The sequence below is a fragment of the Neurospora tetrasperma genome (genome assembly GCF_000213175.1).
Source record: "Neurospora tetrasperma FGSC 2508 unplaced genomic scaffold NEUTE1scaffold_6, whole genome shotgun sequence".
NCBI classification, from domain to species: Eukaryota; Fungi; Ascomycota; class Sordariomycetes; order Sordariales; family Sordariaceae; genus Neurospora; species Neurospora tetrasperma.
The window spans coordinates 287,789-307,477 of record NW_009799104.1 but is presented as its reverse complement, the minus strand read 5'-3'; the positions used below and the strand labels follow the sequence as shown (position 1 = coordinate 307,477).

Below are 19,689 nucleotides of genomic sequence, written 5' to 3'. Positions count from 1 at the left end.
AAGAAAGACAACTGAACCTTCCGCATTTGTAAGGCACATACATGCCTACCTTAGATACCTATCGATCCAATTGCCGACCTCCTCAATCAATCCTCTCTCCCCCACTGCATTCATTGGCCGAACCAAGAAAGTGATTGACACCTCATGACATCTGGAACCATCCCATTGAACCTCCAGGAACCTGGTTATTTCTGTCTTTCTTTTGCCAGATCCAGGTTTGTGGTGCCTGGCCTGACCACTCTCAAGACCCCAAACCATGTCAATACAGAAACTGAATGGAATGTTGTTGATGAATCGCGGTGTGAATAAAGGTACATTAACCGGGGGGCCGGGGTAAAGATGGCGGGCGGGGCCTTGGCGATCGGTAGTGTAGTGTAAAGAGGTATGAAGAAGGAAAGGAAACCGGAGTTATATACATCATGCAATTCCCACCTCCCGTTGTCTTTCTTGCTCTTTGTGCTTGGAGTTTGTTTGAAACTGGGCACGCAGCGAGGGCACGGTTGAACCCACTCTTTCTTGGTTCATCCCCTTCAGTCGGTCTATCCTTCACCTCGGTCTCTCTTGCCTCTGCAGAGTGAGTGAGTGAGTGAGCGAGGGTGGGAACTTGTTTCTCACAGTTGATTCCTTCAGTCGGAACACTCATTGACTCGTTGTCTGGCGAGCCACGGTAAATCCCCAAGTCCGCGTTTGGACCACCGTTTGACAAAGGGGGGTCATTGTTTACATCCGAGCAACAACAACAACAACAACAACATTGCTCGCTAGCATCGTTATCGGCATCGTCATCAATATCATGTATCCCAAGTTCAACAACGTTGGCCCAGCGGCCTTCTTGGTCGGCGCCTTGACCCTCACTCAGGTAGTCACTGCAACACCTTTCTCTCCGCCGCGACAGAAAAACATTGGCACCAGCGACGACTCTGCAGCAGCATCATCATCATCATCATCTCAAACCGCCTCAAACCAGGAGAGACGAGACGCCGTCAAACAAGCCTTTCAGATCTCCTGGGACGGATACTACAAATATGCTTTTCCTCACGACTCACTGAGACCAGTGACCAACTCTTATGAGGATGACCGGTAATTCCCCCATTCTTTTTACCCCTTCTCAGCCAACTGAACACCACACTAACACCACCACGCAGAAACGGCTGGGGCGCCTCAGCAATCGACGCCTTCTCCACCGCCATCGTCATGCGCAACTGGCCCGTCATCAACCAAATCCTCGCCTACGTGCCCCAAATCGACTTCACCCGCACCTCGAGCGAAATCTCCCTCTTTGAAACCACCATCCGGTACCTAGGCGGCCTACTCTCCGCCTACGACTTATTGACCACCCCGCCTCTGTACGCCAACGCCAAAGCCGCAGGCCCAGATGTCCATCTCAATTCTACTTCTTCCCAAACAGCGACCGACGCCATCCTGGCCCAAGCCATCCGCCTAGCCGACGCCCTGTCCGTGGCCTTCGACACTCCCTCGGGAATCCCGGATAACAACCTCATCTTCGACCCCGCGACAGGCCCGAAGAGGACAGGATCGCAGACGAACGGCATCGCGACCATTGGCACGCTGGTGCTCGAGTGGACGCGACTATCGGACATAACAGGGAACAACACCTACGCGCAGCTCGCGCAGCGGGCCGAGTCCTTTTTGCTGAATCCGCAACCTAGCGCAATCGCTGAGCCGTTTCCTGGTCTCTTGGGGACCAACGTCAATATCACCAGCGGTTTGTTCGTCGATAGCACTGGCGGGTGGGGCGGCGGGACCGATTCGTTTTATGAGTATCTCATCAAGATGTACCTGTATGACCCGGACCGGTTCGGGTTATATCGGGATCGCTGGATATTAGCGGCCGATTCGTCGATTCAGTACGTGGCTTCGCACCCTACTACCCGGCCGGACTTGACGTTCCTGGGCGGATGGAAGGGACCGAGGGGGAACACCACGCTGCGGTTCTCGAGCGGACATCTGGATTGTTTTGATGGTGGTAATTTCATTTTGGGGGGATTGACGCTGTCGAATAAGAAGTACTTGGACTTTGGGCTGGAGCTGGTCAAGTCGTGCGCGGAGACGTACTCGGCTACAGCCACGGGGATTGGTCCCGAGTTGTTTAGTTGGCAGGATAGCCGCACGCCGCTGAATGCGACGAATAACCGCGGGCCTCCCTCGGCGGAGCAAAAGGCGTTTTATGAGAAGAACGGGTTCTGGATCACCAACGAGCAGTATGTCCTGCGGCCGGAGGTGATTGAGAGTATGTACTATGCGTGGCGGGCGACGAAGGATGAAAAGTACAGGGAGTGGGCGTGGGCGGCGTTCAAGGCGATCAATGCGACGACGAGGGCGGGGAGCGGGTATAGCAGCGTGGCGAATGTGAATAAGGTGGGAGGGGGGAGCAAGACGGATTTCCAGGAGAGTTTTTGGTTTGCCGAGGTGTTGAAGTATTGTTGGTTGATTTTCCAGGATGTGAGTTTTTTTTTTTTCCCCCTTAGTCTCGATGTGGATGAATCAATAAGAAGAAGAAGAAGATGCTAACGAAAAAAACAGGAGGATGACCCCTGGCAAGTCAAAGCCGACCAGACGAACGAGTTCGTCTACAACACCGAGTGTCATCCCATTAGGCTGGCAAAGGGGCACGAAACTCAGCCCTCGTCTTCATCCTCGTCGTCGGATTGGGGTTATGGATCGGCCGATGGAAGAAAGAACAACGAGCAGCAACCAAGGGGGCGCCCCGGTGTATGGAAACACGGCGATGATGGAAGCTGGAGCGACAGGAGGGAGAAGAGGTTTGCTGGGCCCAGGTATGCTTAGAGGTAATGAGAGCAAGCGGAGGATATAGAGGTAGATGCAAGCGGTCGTGGTATGATTCGAATAAATAGTATATGCAAGCGGATAATTACTCTTGTTAATCATTGTCGATGTGAAGTGCGTTCATCAAGCGAAGGTCGAGTAAATCAAGCCCAATGGTCTAGAGTAAAAGCATCCTCTATCTTGGTTTCAAGAAATCGGTGCTCGACGCCGCCCACTCAGTTCACAAAATCTTTTTGAGCAACATGACTTGGTAAGGTAGTTTGACCGTAAAGAACGACAGCCACGGTGATGACATCGACATGACTGGTGAAGTTGGCCAACGAAATCAAGCACTAACTTGTAAAGCACTAGCGCTGCTCTCATGTTTGACGAGACTTTTCTTGGTCCAAAGGAACATGAATGGAAGAAGTTGGGTTTGTGTTCAAGGAGATACTGATGGGTTGACATAAAATAGCCACTGCACCACTTGGACTCGGCCGTTTGTACTCGCGTGGGCAGGTTACCCAAAGGTGTCAACCTCCCGGGCGTGGCTGATTGAAACCAGGACGGTCATTCTTGACCGTTTCGAGTACTTGTATCTCGTGATCATCCCTGAAGCGAGGTATGTACTGCGTAATGTGTAAGACGAGAGCAGAAGAAAAGCCAGCCTTGCCTAATTGCCCCTTCTGCCAACACGAGTGAGGGAAAATGAAAGCCATGGAGAATTGGTGCCCTGTGATGTTGTTGTGGTTCGGAGAAGACCCGCGTTGGGCTGTTGGGGTGATCCAGGGATTTAATTCGTGTGACAGTGTCGACCAGTCGGAAAGCTGTGCGACTGTGGGGAGAACCTAGAATCGATGTTTGGTGTTGCCATTTAGCTTGGGTTCCGTTGATAAAGACACCCGCAAACCTAAGTAAAGTGCCAAAGTGATGATGATTTCTGTGGTGTTTTTGGCAGAAGTTCGCTGCCAAGTCCAGGGCACCATTGAAACGTGAAAATGGCCCTAACCCCGTAGACAAACAGTGGAGTGCTTTAGCGACTAGATGCCCCACTTACAGTGGATCGATCCATCTTGCAAAAGTGGAACTGCCCGAGATCGAAGGGAACATCGATGTGGACCTTCCCCAAGTCTTGTCATCTTGGCTTTTTCTCCTCTTTTTTTTCATCTTTCTTCTCCTCATCACTTCCATCAATATCGCATCAAGCCAAGATGTGAGATCAAGTCAGCTGTGGTCAGTCAGCAGAGCACCCATGGCTTGGATGGCTTGGGAAGAGGATCCAATAGCCAACTGGACCGAGAACTGGAGACTACCCCAGATCATGGTCCCGAGTCTAGACCGCCACAGGCCCTCTTCATCGTCAAGACGTCAACACCCTCGGGCCCTACGTTATCGACATTGTATGGATCCAAGTTGGAATCCCAAGATTTGTATAACACACTATCGGGTAGCTCAGTTCTTAGCATGCCCAGTAAGTTGTGCGAGAGACAACGGGGTGTTCCCATCCAGCTATCACCTCCCTCTCTTGTGGTGTTAGTGCCCATGTGAAAGCGTGAGAGAAAGAGCGAGGTGGACGAGAACTGAACAAATGCGAATCGCTTGGCCCAGCACCACCGACCTCCTCGATGGTATTCCCTCCATGATCCTTTTGACTGACGACTGCAATTGGACCCTTTGGGCTTCATGTCCCCGAAAAGAACATGATCCCCTCTTCTTGGCTTGGATACCATCACGTGGAGGCCCATTGCTTTAGCTGGTGCTTACATTGTACAGTCAGGCATGCAACCTCTATCAACAAGAGGCGGACGTACCAATAGATCCCCGGTGTCTCGGATCTGGATCTGTTTTATATATCTTTTCTTTGTGTTGTCGAGTGACAGCTTCTGTCTCGGACCTCAACCTTCTTCATTGTCTGGTCCCCTGAGGCCACTTTGATGCCGTTATACCTCTACAAACACCTTATGTGGTTATTCAAACACTGCATTGGCGCACGTTTCGGCTGCATTGGTCTTAAGCCATCCAGCCTTCCATCAGTTGGCTCAACAAGCAGACCACATCCACACCGCCAACCATCGACACGATGGCCTCAGCCATAACAGACGCAGTCCTCAAGACCGTCATCCGAGCCGTCGCTGCGACTTCATCGAATACCTCTTCAAATGCGACAACTCCAAGCGTCAACGGCCAGGCCGGTGTTCTCGAGGGCGCCAACCCAATAAAATACAGCGCCTCGGCACCCATCACCTTGTTCATCATCCAAGCCGGCATCGTCATCATCTTTTGTCAACTACTTGCTTACCCGCTACGATGGATCAATCAACCCAAAGTCATTGCTGAAGTCATTGGCGGCATTCTACTCGGTCCCTCCGTCATGATGAGGATACCCGGTTTTGAGGCTGGCACGTAACGCAACTCACTTACACCCTCCCATACTCACCCACCCTCTTTCACTAACACACACAATTTGGTAGCCATCTTCCCCAAAGAATCCATGCCCGTCTTCAACAATGTCGCCAACCTCGGCCTCATCATCTTCCTCTTCCTCGTCGCTCTCGAAGTCGACATGCGCATGTTCACCTCCAACTGGAAAGTCGCCCTCTCCGTCGGTCTCGCCGGCATGATCCTCCCTTTCGGGTTAGGTTTCGGCATCGCCTGGGGTTTATACCACCAGTTCCACAACGACGGGACCACGGTGCCTATTAGCTTTGGTGTATATGGTCTCTTCATCGGCACTGCACTCGCCATCACTGCGTTCCCTGTCTTGTGCCGTATTTTGACTGAACTCAAGCTGTTGAGGAGCAACGTGGGCGTGACGGTGTTGGCGGCGGGGATTGGGAATGATGTTACCGGCTGGATTTTGCTGGCGCTTTGCGTAGCGTTGGTGAATAACAATAGCGGACTGGCGGCGCTATGGGCGCTACTGTGCTGTATAGGGTGGATTTTGTTTTTGGTGTTTGCGGTAAGACCGCCATTTATGTGGTGGGTGAGGAGGACGGGGAGCTTGCAGAATGGACCGACGCAGGGGGTGGTTGCGCTGACATTGCTTCTCGTTCTCTTTTCTGCGTTTTTCACGAGTAAGTCGTACCTGTTCGATATCTTTACTTACAAATGCTGACGTGTGTAGACATCATTGGCATCCACGCCATCTTCGGCGCATTCCTCGTTGGATTGATATGCCCCCATGAGGGCGGCTTTGCAATCAAGATGACGGAAAAGATCGAGGATCTCATCTCTGTCCTCTTCCTCCCTCTCTACTTTGCCCTCTCTGGTCTAAGCACCAACCTTGGTCTCCTTAACGATGGGATCACATGGGGCTACGTGATTGGAGTCATTACCTGCGCCTTCGCCGGCAAGATCATCGGCGGAACCCTCGCCGCTCGTGCTAACAAGCTCCTCTGGCGCGAGTCTTTCACCATTGGAAGTCTGATGAGCTGCAAGGGTCTCGTCGAGCTTATCGTCTTGAACATTGGTCTCCAAGCCAAGATCCTCTCCCAAAGAACCTTCACCATATTCGTCGTCATGGCCCTCGTCACTACCGTCGCCACCACCCCTCTCACCAAAGCCTTGTATCCCCCATGGTACCAGCGCAAAGTTGAAAGATGGCGCCGCGGTGAAATCGACTGGGACGAAAACCCTCTTGTACCCTCCGAGTCCAGTCCTAACACGTCCGACCCCTCCAAGCCCGGCGGCGACCAATCCTCGATCCAGCGTATGCTCGTCTACCTCCGTCTCGACAGTTTACCCTCTCTCCTTGCCTTCATCACCCTCCTCAGCCCCCAGGCCAAGCCCTCCGAGGTTGAATCCACCGACAAAGGCAGCAACCCTTCTCCTCCCACCCGCAAGCAAAAACTCCTCGAAGTCCACGGCCTCCGCCTCATTGAGCTCACAGACCGCACCTCCTCCGTCATGCAAGTAACCGAAGGCATAGCCGGCGAAGAGGAGGAGCTTTATTCGTTGCGCGACCCCGTGATCAACACCTTTCGCACTTTTGCCTCTTTGTCGTCACCGAGCATGTCCAACAACGTGGCTGTTTCCGGGCGCGTAGCCATCGTTCCCGAGTCTTCGTATGCTGAGACGCTCGTTTCGTACGCGGCAGATACGCAATCGGAGTTTGTGCTGATTCCTTGGAGCGAGTATGGGAGTCTGACGGATTTGGATCAACCTCTCTCCGTACTAGCTGGTGCTGCTGGTGCTAATGCAGGCAATGATCGGTTCAAAGGTAGTGCTCATCTAGAGTTTATGCATAAAACTCTTGCAAAGGCAGAGAGGGTGTGTAACGCGGGGATTTTCATCGATAATTGTTTTGGTGGGTTTGGTACTCGGGCCCAAGGTCTACACTCTCAACATCATACACCCCAAGACCAACTACCAACCTATCCAACCACTATCACAACCCGCACACACCACATCTTCCTCCCTTTCATCGGCGGCGCAGATGATCGTGTGGCTCTAAACTTGGTCCTCCAATTACTTGGCAACAACGATAACGTAACTGCTACTGTGGTTCATCTCAAGTATACCTCTACCGCCTCCACCTCCAACTCTATGGGGGAATATAACGAGGACGCAACACTGCTAGCGACGTTCCGCGACTCACTCCCCGAGGGAATCGCCTCGCGCGTGGTCTTTGAGGAATCGAACTTGACAGAGGGTAAGAATGACTTGATGGAAACGGTGTTGGGATTAGCGAACGTTACGGTGGGACAACAACAGCAGAAAAAGAAGGGCGGCGGGGCGGGTGATGTGGTGGTTGTGGGACGGAGGCATGGGGTTGTTGATGGTGTTGAGGGGGCTGTTGGTGGTGCTGGTGGTAGTAACAGTAGTCGGGTGGATGTAGGTGGTGGGACTGCGAATGGAGGGGGGTTGGATCTGGGAAAGACGGTGGGTGTTGTGGCGGAGGGATTGTTGGTTAGAGGTACGGGGGCGGTTAATGCGAGTGTTTTGGTTGTGCAGGCTGGTGGGGAGAGGAAGTAGGAAATAAGTAGTGGTGATGGTTGTTGGCTGAAGGTGGTGGTTATAGGGATGGATGTGGAGGATCATGACGTGATGACTGATGTAACGGAGTTGGCAAATTGGATAAGTTGAGAAATATACACGTTTATAACTGGATTTGTGTATTCATCCGTGTTTGGCGTAAAAGTTGGAGAAGCCCGAATCCTGACAAAGAAACGAAAGAGTTCAAGTTGTGATGAGGCTTGTATTACAATACACTCGTACTCTAGGTTTCGTACAGTATATCCTGTCTATGTAATCGGCTGGCTGGAGGCCTTCCTTCTTTCTTACGATATCTCGCTTTTTCTTTACTTCTAGACCACGTATTGCTCATTGCATCTTGGTGTCTGAAAGTAGAAATACAGCTCAATACTGTGTTATTTGCTAGCGTGTTTCTTGTACCATACATAGGTATCAAATGGGGCAGGGAAAGGGCAGAACCATGGATAACTCCAAGCCTTCATAGGCATCGTAAGAGAAGAATTCCTACTCTGCATTTCTAGGATGGATGGAGCACGCCGTTTGCTCCAATATTTACTTGTCAACACCGTGAGATATGATCAGAGCTACGGCATTTTGCCCCGGGGACTGTGAGCGCATCCATCTTCCAGCGGAGTTTGACAGTTTTTGTGCCAAGCATAGGTAAGTTTGTGTCTGTTAATTACACTACGAGACATGACTTGTAAAGAACTCCAGATTCTTAGCTAGATCTAGTATAGAATGACCCTCGGTGTCTCGCACTCAACTGTACTACATATGTCCATACCCACTACGCGTTCTGATCGATAGTCGATGATCTCAATTAGCATCTGGAACTTTGGATCTGAATCCAAAAAGTGGAAGAACAAAACTCGACAAAAAGCGTCACTATCCCAGCCGACCCAATGACGTGAACCATAACCAGCCCTGTCGGGATTTGCAAAAAGCTCGGAAAAGCTCCATAGGATTGACATCAGAAGCGGCCAAAGCTCCCTTTTGTTTACATACTTTTTTTCCCTAAATACCTCCCTTGACATGTCCGGGAATACCTTCGACCGCTCAACACCACCATAACTAGGTACCACCATCACGACCTTCGACAATGTCACGCCAATATCAAACATGGCTCCGACAAGCCAAGCCAAGATGACGGAAAACAAACCGGCGGCGGCGACCAGCAGCAGCGGCATCAAATCAACAAGGAGGGGTGCCTGTGCAACGCGTCGGTCCATGTGCATCATGCCTTGCCCTTCCCCTCTCACAAGGACCAGGATGCTTGTGACACATCCGCTCATTCAGGGCGACGGTGGTTTGCAATTGGATAGCCAGGAGGCTTGGCGGTCCACCTCTTCCCGCGTTTGCTCTGCTTGCCCCACTCGTCCATGCCTGCCCGCCGGGTCCATGCTTTGGTTTTCAGTGGGTTGAGTGCCTGGCTTTGGCTGTAACCTTAGCTAGTGTAGGCGGGCGCTATAGCGGCAGTTCCGAGGTTATCGTTGTCGTCGTCGCGTTGCTGACGGGATTGTTAGTGTAGCGCAACAGGGCAGGCATCGGGCTTTGCCTGGGGGCACGATCGTGTGCTGCAGCAGCAGGAGACCGGTCGGCGCTTAGTTGTGACGGGAGACGGAAGTGTTTTCTTCGTTTCCTGCGTGATGCCGTGCGTGCGAATCCCATTTTTCTCGTTTCTCTTTTTCAGTCCTTCCTTGTCCCGGATTCAGTTCCTTCAGTTGCTGCAGCAGCAGGACAGGGCCCGTCCACACTCCATTCCACTTCTCTCAGCCAGCCCGCGGGCCCCCCCTCCCTCCAGCAATCCTCCCACTCACTCACCCCATCCTTCCACTTCCGCCGCGTTCCTAGGTCCTTTTTCAATCGCTCCTCCACTTTTCTTCCCACCCACCAACACCCACCGTGTCGCATGCCCGTCACAGCTTCTCCTCCAAACATCATCCTCTTCTCAACTGTTACCAACCATCATTGCCAACTTGGACGGCCAACCATCCAACACAACACCGCGACGACTACTTTACCCGCCGATTCGTCGCGTGATTTTACGTCTTGTTTCTGATTGAATCGTCGAGTGATACAAACACCCACCACAACCCGAACTTGGCTGACGCCCTCTTCTACGCTTCCCGCCTCTCCGCCCAGATTGGTCTCTCTCGTGCCTGGCTTGCACTTTGACTGGTCGGCCCGCGAACAAGGCTCCGAACAAGTTGACGCAACTTTTTCTTTTCTTAAACGAGGCTTCGGCAGGACACAGCACGTCGTCGCGCTTATTACCCCGACCAACCCCCTCCTCACCTCACCAGGCTCCCGATCTCGTCCGTCGTGTCAGCCTTCGTCTCTGCCACCACGACAACAACCAAAAAGTACGATAGCTGGATTGATTGCCCTGCGTCGGGAACTCCCCATCCCTCTTCAGCCTTCTATCGCCTTGGATCGGATTCTTACCATCTTGGCTATCCAGTCATCCTATATAGGTCCCACAACCAGCGACCCGACACAATGACTGAAGTATCGTCGACCCGTCTCTACTTGGGCAACCTGCCCCGGCACGGTGAGTTTTCCGGATCTGCAACATCAACGTCATCATTATCACCACCACCACAGCCACCGTCGACCAGCGGCCGTCTCCCATGATCAAACATCAATCGCCGCCTTGTCGCTGCGAGGCTACCTCTTCTGTCCAGTTGTCCCTGCTCTGGCGCCTGGTCTGGTCGGCTCCCATCCGACGATACACAATGCTGACTCCCGCAAAGCAACCAAGGCCGATGTGGAAGCCCACTTTGCGACTCACGGAACCGGCGAGATTACCGAAATCAAGCTCATGAACGGCTTTGGTTTCATCGAGTACAAGGATGCCATGGACGCCCGCGATGTTGTTCCTGGTAAGTTGCTCTTTTCTTATGTGCATCATAGCAATCATAAAAAAAATATGTGCTAACAATCATTCTCTCTTTAGCTTTCCGTACGTTTCCCACTTCCAACCCCCCCGTAACTTGCGATATCGACCGACTGACAATAACAAGATGGATCGGACTTCATGGGAGAGCGTCTTACCGTTCAGTTCGCCCGTGGCGCCCGTCACCGTGAGGGAGGTCCCGGTTTCACCCACGAGCGTAACAGCCAACCCAGGCCCCGACGCACGCCTCACCGGATGCAAATCTCTGGCCTTCCCAATGAAACCAGCTGGCAGGTCTGTCACCCTTCCACTTCCTTGTGCGCCGCTTGATCATCATATGGATTTCTCTCTTTTTCCGGGCTACCCATGGATTCCACACCCTACTCTGTTCTCGCCCCCACCAGCATGGCATATCTCCTGTCACCGTCACACCCAAGTTTGGCCATTCGGACTTCGTTATTTTTCCTATTACCGACTGGTGGGGGGTCCGGCCGTTCCAGCTGAACGCACTTGGCTCTCTTTTGTACACCCAACTGGCTCTTTCCGGCTTCCTTCACTACATCCTTTTCAGTCTTCCCATTGGAGTTTCTTGTTACGGGCGGGACTATGGCAGAGGACACCCCAGAGCCGGATGACAACCTGCCATACACAATCAGCTTCCTGGACACATTTTTACTGGTGGTGATGCATGGGAGGACCGCCAACTGCCAAATCCCGGACCTCAACTTACTCGACTTGCCTTTTTAGGACCTCAAGGACTTTGCTCGTCAGTCCGGACTTGATGTCGTTTATAGCGAGACTACTCGCAACCAGAACGGTGAAGGGTATGTGGCCACGGTCAGAACCTTTCTACACTTCCGCTGACCGAAATTACAGCTTCGTTGAGTTCGAAAACGCCGCCGATCTGAGGACTGCTGTTGAGAAGCTCGACAACCGCGAATTTAAGGGCCAGCGCGTGACCTGCGTCGCTAACGTAAGGAATATCCTCACACCTCGATGAGTATGGTTGCTGACCTTTGAAATTAGACTCAACCCGACATCCCAAGAAATGACCACCGCGCTCGCTCGAGGTCGCCGCGTGGCCGCCCATACCCCCCTCCCATGGACGATTACGACCGCCGTGGACCCCCTCCTCGCGGATACAGCCCCCGCCGCGACGGCTACCGTGATGGTTACCGTGACAGGTCGCCCCCACCAAGGCGCGAGTACTACGACGACAGGAGAGGTGGTTACCGCTCGCCACCCAGGCGCCCGATCGGTGACTACCCGCCTCCCCGCGGACGTTACGATGACCCGTACCGTGCTCCCCGCGATTACCCTCCCGACCCGTACATGAGCGGACGCGGAGATGCTTACGATCGCCGTGCTCCTCCCGTGGACTTCCCTCCGCGTGACCCGTACCCTCGCGAGCCATACCCGCCGCGTGACTATGGTCGTCGTTACTAGATGCAGCCGGCGGCTCGAGAATACGGCTTCAAGGATTGGTTATGGAGATCGCGAAGTCGGCCCAATCGGTCTTTAAGGACTCCGGACGCTGAGTTGAACTTGTCTGAAATGAGTGATTGAGATTCTTGGCTCGGGGACAGTCAGGCCGAATAGCAACAACATGGAACACTGCCGTCTGGTGCTCCAAGAGTTGGACGATGATTGATGGAGAGGCTCATGTAACAGATGGACAAAGGTCATGAGAGATGAATGCTGAAGTATTTCCTTGTCATCAGACTTTTATGTTCTTATGGTTTGGTAAAATGTTGGCGTCTGAGGTTTTGTGTGATGACAGCCTGGTATGGAAGGTTCGCGCAAGTGTAGATTGGTGTGGTCAATTTCGTTTCGTGTTGGATGAATAGCTTGATTCTCAGCGCATGTTACTTGCCTCTGGTTATGTGGCTCGAGCGAAAAGAAAACGAAGAATGGCTTTAAGGATTATGGCTTATGTTAAGATGTATTTGTTTCCGGTAGTAGGATTTCCATCAAAGTTAGTCTAGTAGCGAGTTTGATTTTGTCCAGTCGTGATCTTGAGCTTGATTGTAAGGTATGATTCTCGGTCCATCTTGAGCCTCAACAGCCTCGTAGGGCTCATGACTGAAGGCTGACTACCTAGTGTAAGATCGTGGACCTGCGTTGAAGGTGGCAGCCCAGATGATCGATCCCCCTGGTCGCTGTGGAGGTTCAAGTTGTTGGATTAAGCTTTTGTGGGGCAACGAGCTGCCGGTGCGCTAGCGCCTATGCCCACTGTGAAGTGGACTGGTAGCGCCGGCCAATCAGTGGGTGCGACGCCTGGGCGAGTCCCCGTCGAAATTTTTCCCAAACTTTTTTGGTCGATTCGAGGAATTGGCATCCATCCGTTTCGTAGCTTCGAAGTGCAGCCCCTCCTCCTCCACTTCCAAAAACATTCTTCATCTTCCATCTTTGTCTCTATAGAACCATATCACGACCAACTTTAGTCGACTGATCACCAACCTCGACCGTGCTATTTACTTTTAACTACTGTCGCGCAAGAGCAGATTAATACCAAACTTCACAACCTAGATACCCCGACACAATGGCCAAGCGCAAGTTGAACGAGACGGACGAACCGTCAGTCGTGGCCGAGCCTCAGACCCAGAAGAAGACCAAGAAGTCTTCAACCGAGAAGAAGGAAAAGAAGGAGAAGAAGTCCAAGTCGCAGAATGTCAAGACACAGGAGGAGAAGCCCGAAGCGACCCAACAACAAGAGCAGCAACAAACCGAGGAGGAGCAAGAGCTCGAGCAACAACTAAAGGACGAGCAAAAACAACAAGACGAAAAGGACGAGAAGAAGCAGAGTGAAAAGGACGATGCCGACTTGACCTTCTCCGACCTGGGTCTCGACCCTCGCCTTGTGCAGGCTGTTGCGAAACAGAGCTTTGAGAAGCCGACGCTCGTGCAAAGGAAGGCGATCCCGCTTGCGCTGGCGGGCCAGGACGTGCTGTGCAAGGCGAAGACGGGATCGGGCAAGACGGCGGCATATGTGTTGCCTGTGTTGAGCGGCATTCTTAAGAGGAAGGCTGTGAGTTACCTTGACACCCGGGAGAATAAGTTGTGAGAGGGTCGGATGCTAACGAAAAGGAAACCAAACAGACCGACCCAACCCCCTTCACCTCCGCCCTTATCCTCGTCCCCACGCGCGAACTCGCCGACCAAGTCCACAAAGCCATTGATGCCTTCTCCGCCTTCTGCACCAAGGACATCCAATCCGCCAAGTTAACCGACAACGTGTCCGACGCCGTCCTCCGCTCCCTCCTCGCCAACGCCCCCGACGTGATCGTCTCCACCCCCGCCCGCGCCTGGCACAACATCGAGTCCGGCGCTCTCAGCATCGCCAAGCTGCAGTACCTCGTGCTCGACGAGGCCGACCTCGTCCTGTCCTACGGCTACGACGAAGACATGGAGAACATTGCCCGCTCGCTGCCCAAGGGCGGTGTGCAGACCACCATGATGAGCGCCACTCTCGTCTCCGACGAGCTCGACACGCTCAAGGGCTTTTTCTGCCGCAACCCCACCATGCTGGACCTGAAGGAGGAGTTCAGCAACGAGGACGAGAAGCTCACCCAGTTCTACGTCAAGTGCGGCGAGGATGACAAGTGGCTCATCAGCTACCTGATCTTCAAGCTGCAGCTGATCAAGGGCCCCTGTCTGGTGTTTGTGGCGGACATCGATCGTGCGTACCGCTTGAAGCTGTTTTTCGAGCAGTTTAGCATTCGCAGCTGTGTGCTGAACTCGGAGTTGCCGATTAATACACGGATCAAGATTATCGAGGAGTTTAACAGGGGTATCTATGATATCATCATTGCGTCGGATGAGAGGAGCGAGGTTTTCTTGGAGGATGAGAAGACTGAGGAGAAGAAGGAGGAGCAAGGTGAAAAGAAGGAGGGCGAGGAGAAGAAGAACGGCAAGGGAAAGAAGAAGAAGGGCAGGAGGGATCAGGAGTATGGTGTTTCGCGAGGTAAGTCTGTCTGCTTTCTGGTTCTACATGGTTCTGGATACTAACCAAATTTCCTAGGCATCGACTTCAAAAACGTCGCCGCCGTCATCAACTTTGACATGCCCACTTCTTCCTCTTCCTACATTCACCGGATAGGCCGCACCGCCCGCGCCGGCCGCGCCGGTATTGCTCTATCGATGGTCGTCCCTCACGATCTCTTTGGCAAGCACAAGCCCACCAGCATCAAGCAGTGCGAGAAGGACGAGAAGGTTCTGGCCAAGGTGATGCGCCAGCAGGCCAAGCTCAACCGCAAGTTGGAGCCGTACAACTTTAACAAGGACCAGATGGAGGCTTTCCGTTACCGCATGAATGATGGTCAGTACCCCCTTCCCCCTTATATTTTCGTCCCTTTGACCATTCATTCTCTAACTGAGCAATAGCCCTCCGCGCCGTAACAAAAGTCGCCATCCGCGAAGCCCGCACCCGCGAACTGCGACAAGAACTCCTGCGCTCCGAGACGCTCAAGCGCTACTTTGAAGAGAACCCGCACGAGCTTTCGCACCTGCGCCACGACGGCGAGCTCGGCACCAAGATGCGCCAGCAAGCCCATCTCAAGCACGTGCCTGATTACTTGCTGCCTCAGGACGGCAAGAACGCGCTCACGGAAAGCCAGATTGGGTTCGTGCCGTTTAAGAAGCAGGGCGACGATAAGAAGACGAGAGGCAAGAAGAGGGCCAAGGGTGGAAAAGGTGGGCATGGGAAGTATAAGAAGGGGCCTGGGGGGAGGAAGAATGTGTTGAAGACTTTTAGGGTTAGGAAGTAGAGGGACGGCGTCTGGTAGATGAGACGGGAAAGGAAAAGGGGTCTGCATTTTCTGGTGTTTATGTGTGTGTGTGTGGCCTTTTGTTAAAAAATACCTAGGCTAGGCTTGGTGGTCTGAAGGGGAATAAGATATCATTGCGCAGAGGAAAGGGATAGCCTGGTGTTGGACGTTAAGTTGATATCACTGCGTATTCCACTACAAGCATTCAATCTCTTCAACTTCGTCTCACATTAATGATAGACATCACCTCAAAGATGGGGAAGGAAACGCCAGTGCATGCTTTCTTGTAATGTAAGGCTGATAACAATCTGAGATGGGATGAAGAGACAGTCACGGTATATTGATTGCTCTTCCGGACGGAACTTGGAATTATGGCAGGTTCTGCTGCTCCCCCCTTCCATCGATTTCATCCAACTGGGAGTCAGAAAGCGTTGATCACCCGAATTTTGATTCACCAAAGACAGCAGATTGGATCTCGAAATGCAGACGGCAGCTGTCATCCAATCAGGGCGTATTATCCCCTGACCATCGCAGGGTTATATGTGACCACTGCCGTGTTCCAGGGTTAACTGTGAATTCGGAATCCAGCACTGGACCGAAGCTTCCCCACACGTTAAGCTTGATGGTCTGTGCGCAAACTGTCCCCGTCGGGTGCGGCTCTGGACCGCTCTCTGGCCGCTGTGGGTGAGTGGGTGTGACCCTCGAACGCCGGCAGGAGCAGGAGACGAGTCGACTCCAGCAGGCGGGTGGGCGCCGCCATCCACCGGGCAGCTCTTCGTTCTTCTTTCATCTGCTTGATTCCCTTCTTGGCCGCCGACAACACCACAATACATACGACCACCACCCACTCACTCACTCTACATATCCACCTCCGTCACCGTCACCGACTCCAACTCTACCGTGACCTCTCTACCCACAACACCAACACTCACTCATTTTTTCCATATTTCGCTTTCATACCAATACATACGTACTGTACTTCCAAGACCCGCCGCGATCGTCAAGCCTTGCCTGCCGGGCCTGTGACTAGGTGTTCTGCAATCTGCACTTTAATCCGCCGCCGCCGCCGCCGCCGCCGCCGCCGCCTTTGTTCAACAGCCCGCTTGCTCAAAGCACAACCTCCTCGCTACCCGCCTCGACGCCGCCTCGCCCACTTGTCTACCTTACTCTACACGACCCGCCCGACGACGCCGTTGTTGACCGCTGCTCTGTCTGATATTCGCAATCGAGAAGGACCCTTCCTGCGCCCGACGACACCCCTCTCATGCCGCCCGGCCTGCCGTTGCCCCATCGTCAAGTTCCTGGCGAAAGATAATAACCACCACCACCACCAACAACAACAATAGCGCCACCCCGAGTCCTCCATCGATTAATACCCACACAGCTCCGACGTCTTTGACCCACTACCTCGCGCCGTCGCTACCATTTCTTCGTTCGAACACATAGCCCAAGATGATGCAGAATCCCCATGTCTACGGCCACCACCAGTACCCCCAGGCCGACTCTGCCTGGCTTCACCAGCAGACCTCGCACCATCAGCACGCCCAGGCTGCTGCCGCCGCCGCCAATGTTGCCCAGCAGCAGCACTACAACCGCCTGGCCGGCGCACACAACAATGTGAACGCCCTTGCTGCCGCCACCCACGCGCAGGATAATGCCATTGAGCCCGTGGTCTCGGACGACAACCGCCGCACACTGCAGTACATTGCCGACTTGCTGAATGAAAATACCAGGGAGGCCGCGCTCCTGGAGCTGAGCAAGAAGCGGGAGCAAGTTCCCGAACTGGCCCTGATCCTCTGGCACTCGTTCGGTAAGTACAGCCGACCTATACCTCGGAGCCCCTCCCCCTCCTTTCCCCCCGCCGATCGATCATGCGCTAACCCCCATGTCTAGGAGTCATGACATCTCTCCTCCAGGAGATTATCAGTGTCTATACCCTCCTCAACCCCTCTCAGCTCACCGCTGCCGCCTCCAACAGGGTCTGCAATGCCCTCGCCCTCCTTCAGTGTGTGGCGTCTCACAACGAGACACGTACCCTCTTCCTCAATGGTAGGTGCCCCTTTGTTACAAGCCAGGACCGACTAGCCTGCTAACCTTTTTTTTTTCCTCAGCACACATCCCCCTCTTCCTTTACCCCTTTCTTAACACGACGTCTAAGTCGCGTCCTTTTGAATACCTCCGGCTCACTTCGCTGGGAGTCATTGGTGCGCTTGTCAAGAACGATTCCACCGAGGTCATCAACTTTCTCCTTACGACCGAGATTATCCCCCTCTGCCTGAGGATCATGGAGACCGGGTCCGAGCTCAGCAAGACGGTTGCTATCTTCATCGTGCAGAAGATCTTGCTTGATGACAACGGTCTTAACTACATTTGTGCCACTTATGAGCGCTTCTACGCTGTCGGCACCGTCCTCAGCAACATGGTTGCTCAGCTGGTAGAGCAGCAGACGGCTAGGCTTCTCAAACATGTTGTTAGGTGCTTCTTGAGGTATGTTCTCGCCCTGTTACTCGATTTTTGGTAGGTCTCTGTACTGACTTATCATCCAAACAGACTTAGCGACAATGCTCGTGCCCGCGAGGCACTCCGCCAGTGTCTGCCAGAGCCCCTTCGCGACGCCACCTTCTCTTCGGTTCTGCGCGACGATGCCGCCACCAAGCGTTGCCTGGCGCAGCTCCTCATCAACCTCTCCGATAATGTAGTCGAACCCAGCACCAGCGGTCTTGGAATTTAAACCACCCTTTGCGATTTGGCCATTTTGCCACTTTGGATGCTCGGCTTTGCAGCAACTCATGGCAAAGGAACAAACTGCTAACTCGAGATTTTTCTTCCATTTGGTTATAGGGTGAGAAGTGGATTGATCGCTACTACAAGTAGAGATGGAAATATTCAGGGGTGGGGGCCACCGGTCGTAGATGATCGAGTGGTTCAGAACTTAACCCCTAATAGCAGCGCATAGCCATACCTAGGACCGCACAAGCTATCCGACGACGAGAAGGGTCCTATGGCTACACCTCAACATGTCAAGAGTACACCACCAGCACTCGATGATATTAGACGCAAAGACCGAAACCCCAAGAGGACCAACGACAGTCAGCATAGTGGAGGAACAAGGAGCCGAGAGACGATGAAGGTGTCAGCGGAGGAGGGCAAGAGAATCATTGATGACGAAAGATACCCCCAAATTTTACGTAGCTTCCTTAACTCTTTTTTTCTGTGTGCATAACGCCTATACAGTGCTTCATAGTTTTCTTTTGGAGGTTTTTGGAGGCTGCCGCAGTGTTGTATTCATCATTTGGGACGAAACGGCGGGGTCACGAAGTCCACGGTTCACATATCTTATACCCAGGAGGAGGGGAACGGAGGGAAGGGTGGCCAGTGGCGTGGTCGAAGACCCTTGGTTGAGGATGCGAAGGACTGGTGGCGCGGTCGATATATACTTTGGAGTTCAAACGTGATCGGTGGCATGATCACGGACAGGCACATACGAGGCGGACGGGTCGATGCTACCCGCTGGACCCTTCACTGGGACTGGCTCGGATAACATCAGCGAGGGAGGGCAAGTCAATCCAGTGGCCGATCAACGTTAGTGGCACCCATCAGACACATTCGTATGGGCGGCAGGGACAATTGGATGGCACCCGTTGTTCCGTGGGCACGCCGAAGTTGGTTACAACAATCACACCGCTACCCGGACGGATCAGACGACAACAAGCCAAGTCCGTGGGCAACAATACCTCTCACCTGGTCGACCCACCTCGAACACATCAACAACACCGTCACCGCCAAAGGTATATACCACACAAAGGGGAGATTCCAGAGAGAGAGAGGAGAGGGGGCTACCTGATAATGTCTTATGAGTAGAGGGACCTGTTTTCAAGAGGAGGGAAAAGCGAGGAATAACTGGGATGCATAGGGTTATAGAAAAAGGTGGGAAGCGGGAAAAGCGGAATGAGGAAAGAGAAACAGAGAAAGAGAAGAGAGAGGTGGAAGAGGCGTTTTTCTTTTTCACTTTTTCTTCTTGTCCAAGACACACCAAAAGCATCATCATCATTCATGTATCTATCTTTCGGCACGACACATGGGAAAGCGAGGATTCCATCATCATATCACTTTTACTAACATTGGGTGGGCGTTATTTTGTTGATTTTGGGAGGGGAGAGAGGAATGGTGGGCCAAGGGGGAAGAAAGGGGTGAGGGGAATAGGGGAAAAGGGGGTTATGGGTTAGAGGGGGACGACCTCGGCGCGCGCGGGGGGGGGAGGGGGGG

The 19,689-nt window shown here is 53.1% G+C and overlaps 6 protein-coding genes across 6 annotated transcripts; all 6 read left to right on the top strand.

Moving 5' to 3' along the window:
• Positions 1-419: 419 nt before the first annotated feature.
• On the top strand, positions 420-2,913 carry NEUTE1DRAFT_131655 (mannosyl-oligosaccharide alpha-1,2-mannosidase precursor; the record flags this gene model as incomplete). The annotated part of the gene is made up of 4 exons (XM_009855681.1): positions 420-574; positions 766-1,080; positions 1,146-2,463; positions 2,545-2,913. The coding sequence occupies 4 exons, from the start codon at positions 420-422 to the stop codon at positions 2,806-2,808; spliced, it is 2,052 nt and encodes a 683-aa protein (XP_009853983.1).
• A 1,954-nt stretch (positions 2,914-4,867) lies between these two features.
• On the top strand, positions 4,868-7,893 carry NEUTE1DRAFT_148441 (uncharacterized protein; the record flags this gene model as incomplete). The annotated part of the gene is made up of 3 exons (XM_009855680.1): positions 4,868-5,174; positions 5,259-5,861; positions 5,912-7,893. 3 exons carry the CDS (start codon positions 4,868-4,870, stop codon positions 7,759-7,761), a joined length of 2,760 nt encoding a protein of 919 aa, XP_009853982.1.
• A 1,853-nt stretch (positions 7,894-9,746) lies between these two features.
• Positions 9,747-12,647, top strand: NEUTE1DRAFT_118022 (uncharacterized protein; the record flags this gene model as incomplete). The annotated part of the gene is made up of 8 exons (XM_009855679.1): positions 9,747-10,124; positions 10,223-10,312; positions 10,515-10,643; positions 10,718-10,723; positions 10,785-10,951; positions 11,405-11,481; positions 11,534-11,630; positions 11,684-12,647. The coding sequence occupies 7 exons, from the start codon at positions 10,261-10,263 to the stop codon at positions 12,101-12,103; spliced, it is 948 nt and encodes a 315-aa protein (XP_009853981.1).
• A 552-nt stretch (positions 12,648-13,199) lies between these two features.
• NEUTE1DRAFT_148439 (uncharacterized protein) lies at positions 13,200-15,496 on the top strand (the record flags this gene model as incomplete). Its single annotated transcript, XM_009855678.1, has 4 exons — positions 13,200-13,685; positions 13,757-14,621; positions 14,679-14,975; positions 15,041-15,496. The coding sequence occupies 4 exons, from the start codon at positions 13,200-13,202 to the stop codon at positions 15,421-15,423; spliced, it is 2,031 nt and encodes a 676-aa protein (XP_009853980.1).
• Positions 15,497-16,633: 1,137 nt separating this feature from the next.
• Positions 16,634-18,154, top strand: NEUTE1DRAFT_124350 (cell differentiation protein rcd1; the record flags this gene model as incomplete). Its single annotated transcript, XM_009855677.1, has 4 exons — positions 16,634-17,233; positions 17,317-17,472; positions 17,535-17,910; positions 17,974-18,154. 4 exons carry the CDS (start codon positions 16,876-16,878, stop codon positions 18,152-18,154), a joined length of 1,071 nt encoding a protein of 356 aa, XP_009853979.1.
• Positions 18,155-18,231: 77 nt separating this feature from the next.
• Positions 18,232-18,609, top strand: NEUTE1DRAFT_118021 (uncharacterized protein; the record flags this gene model as incomplete). Its single annotated transcript, XM_009855676.1, has 1 exon — positions 18,232-18,609. A coding segment is annotated over one exon (183 nt), but the record flags the coding sequence as incomplete, so codon positions are not given.
• Between the last annotated feature and the right edge of the window lie 1,080 nt (positions 18,610-19,689).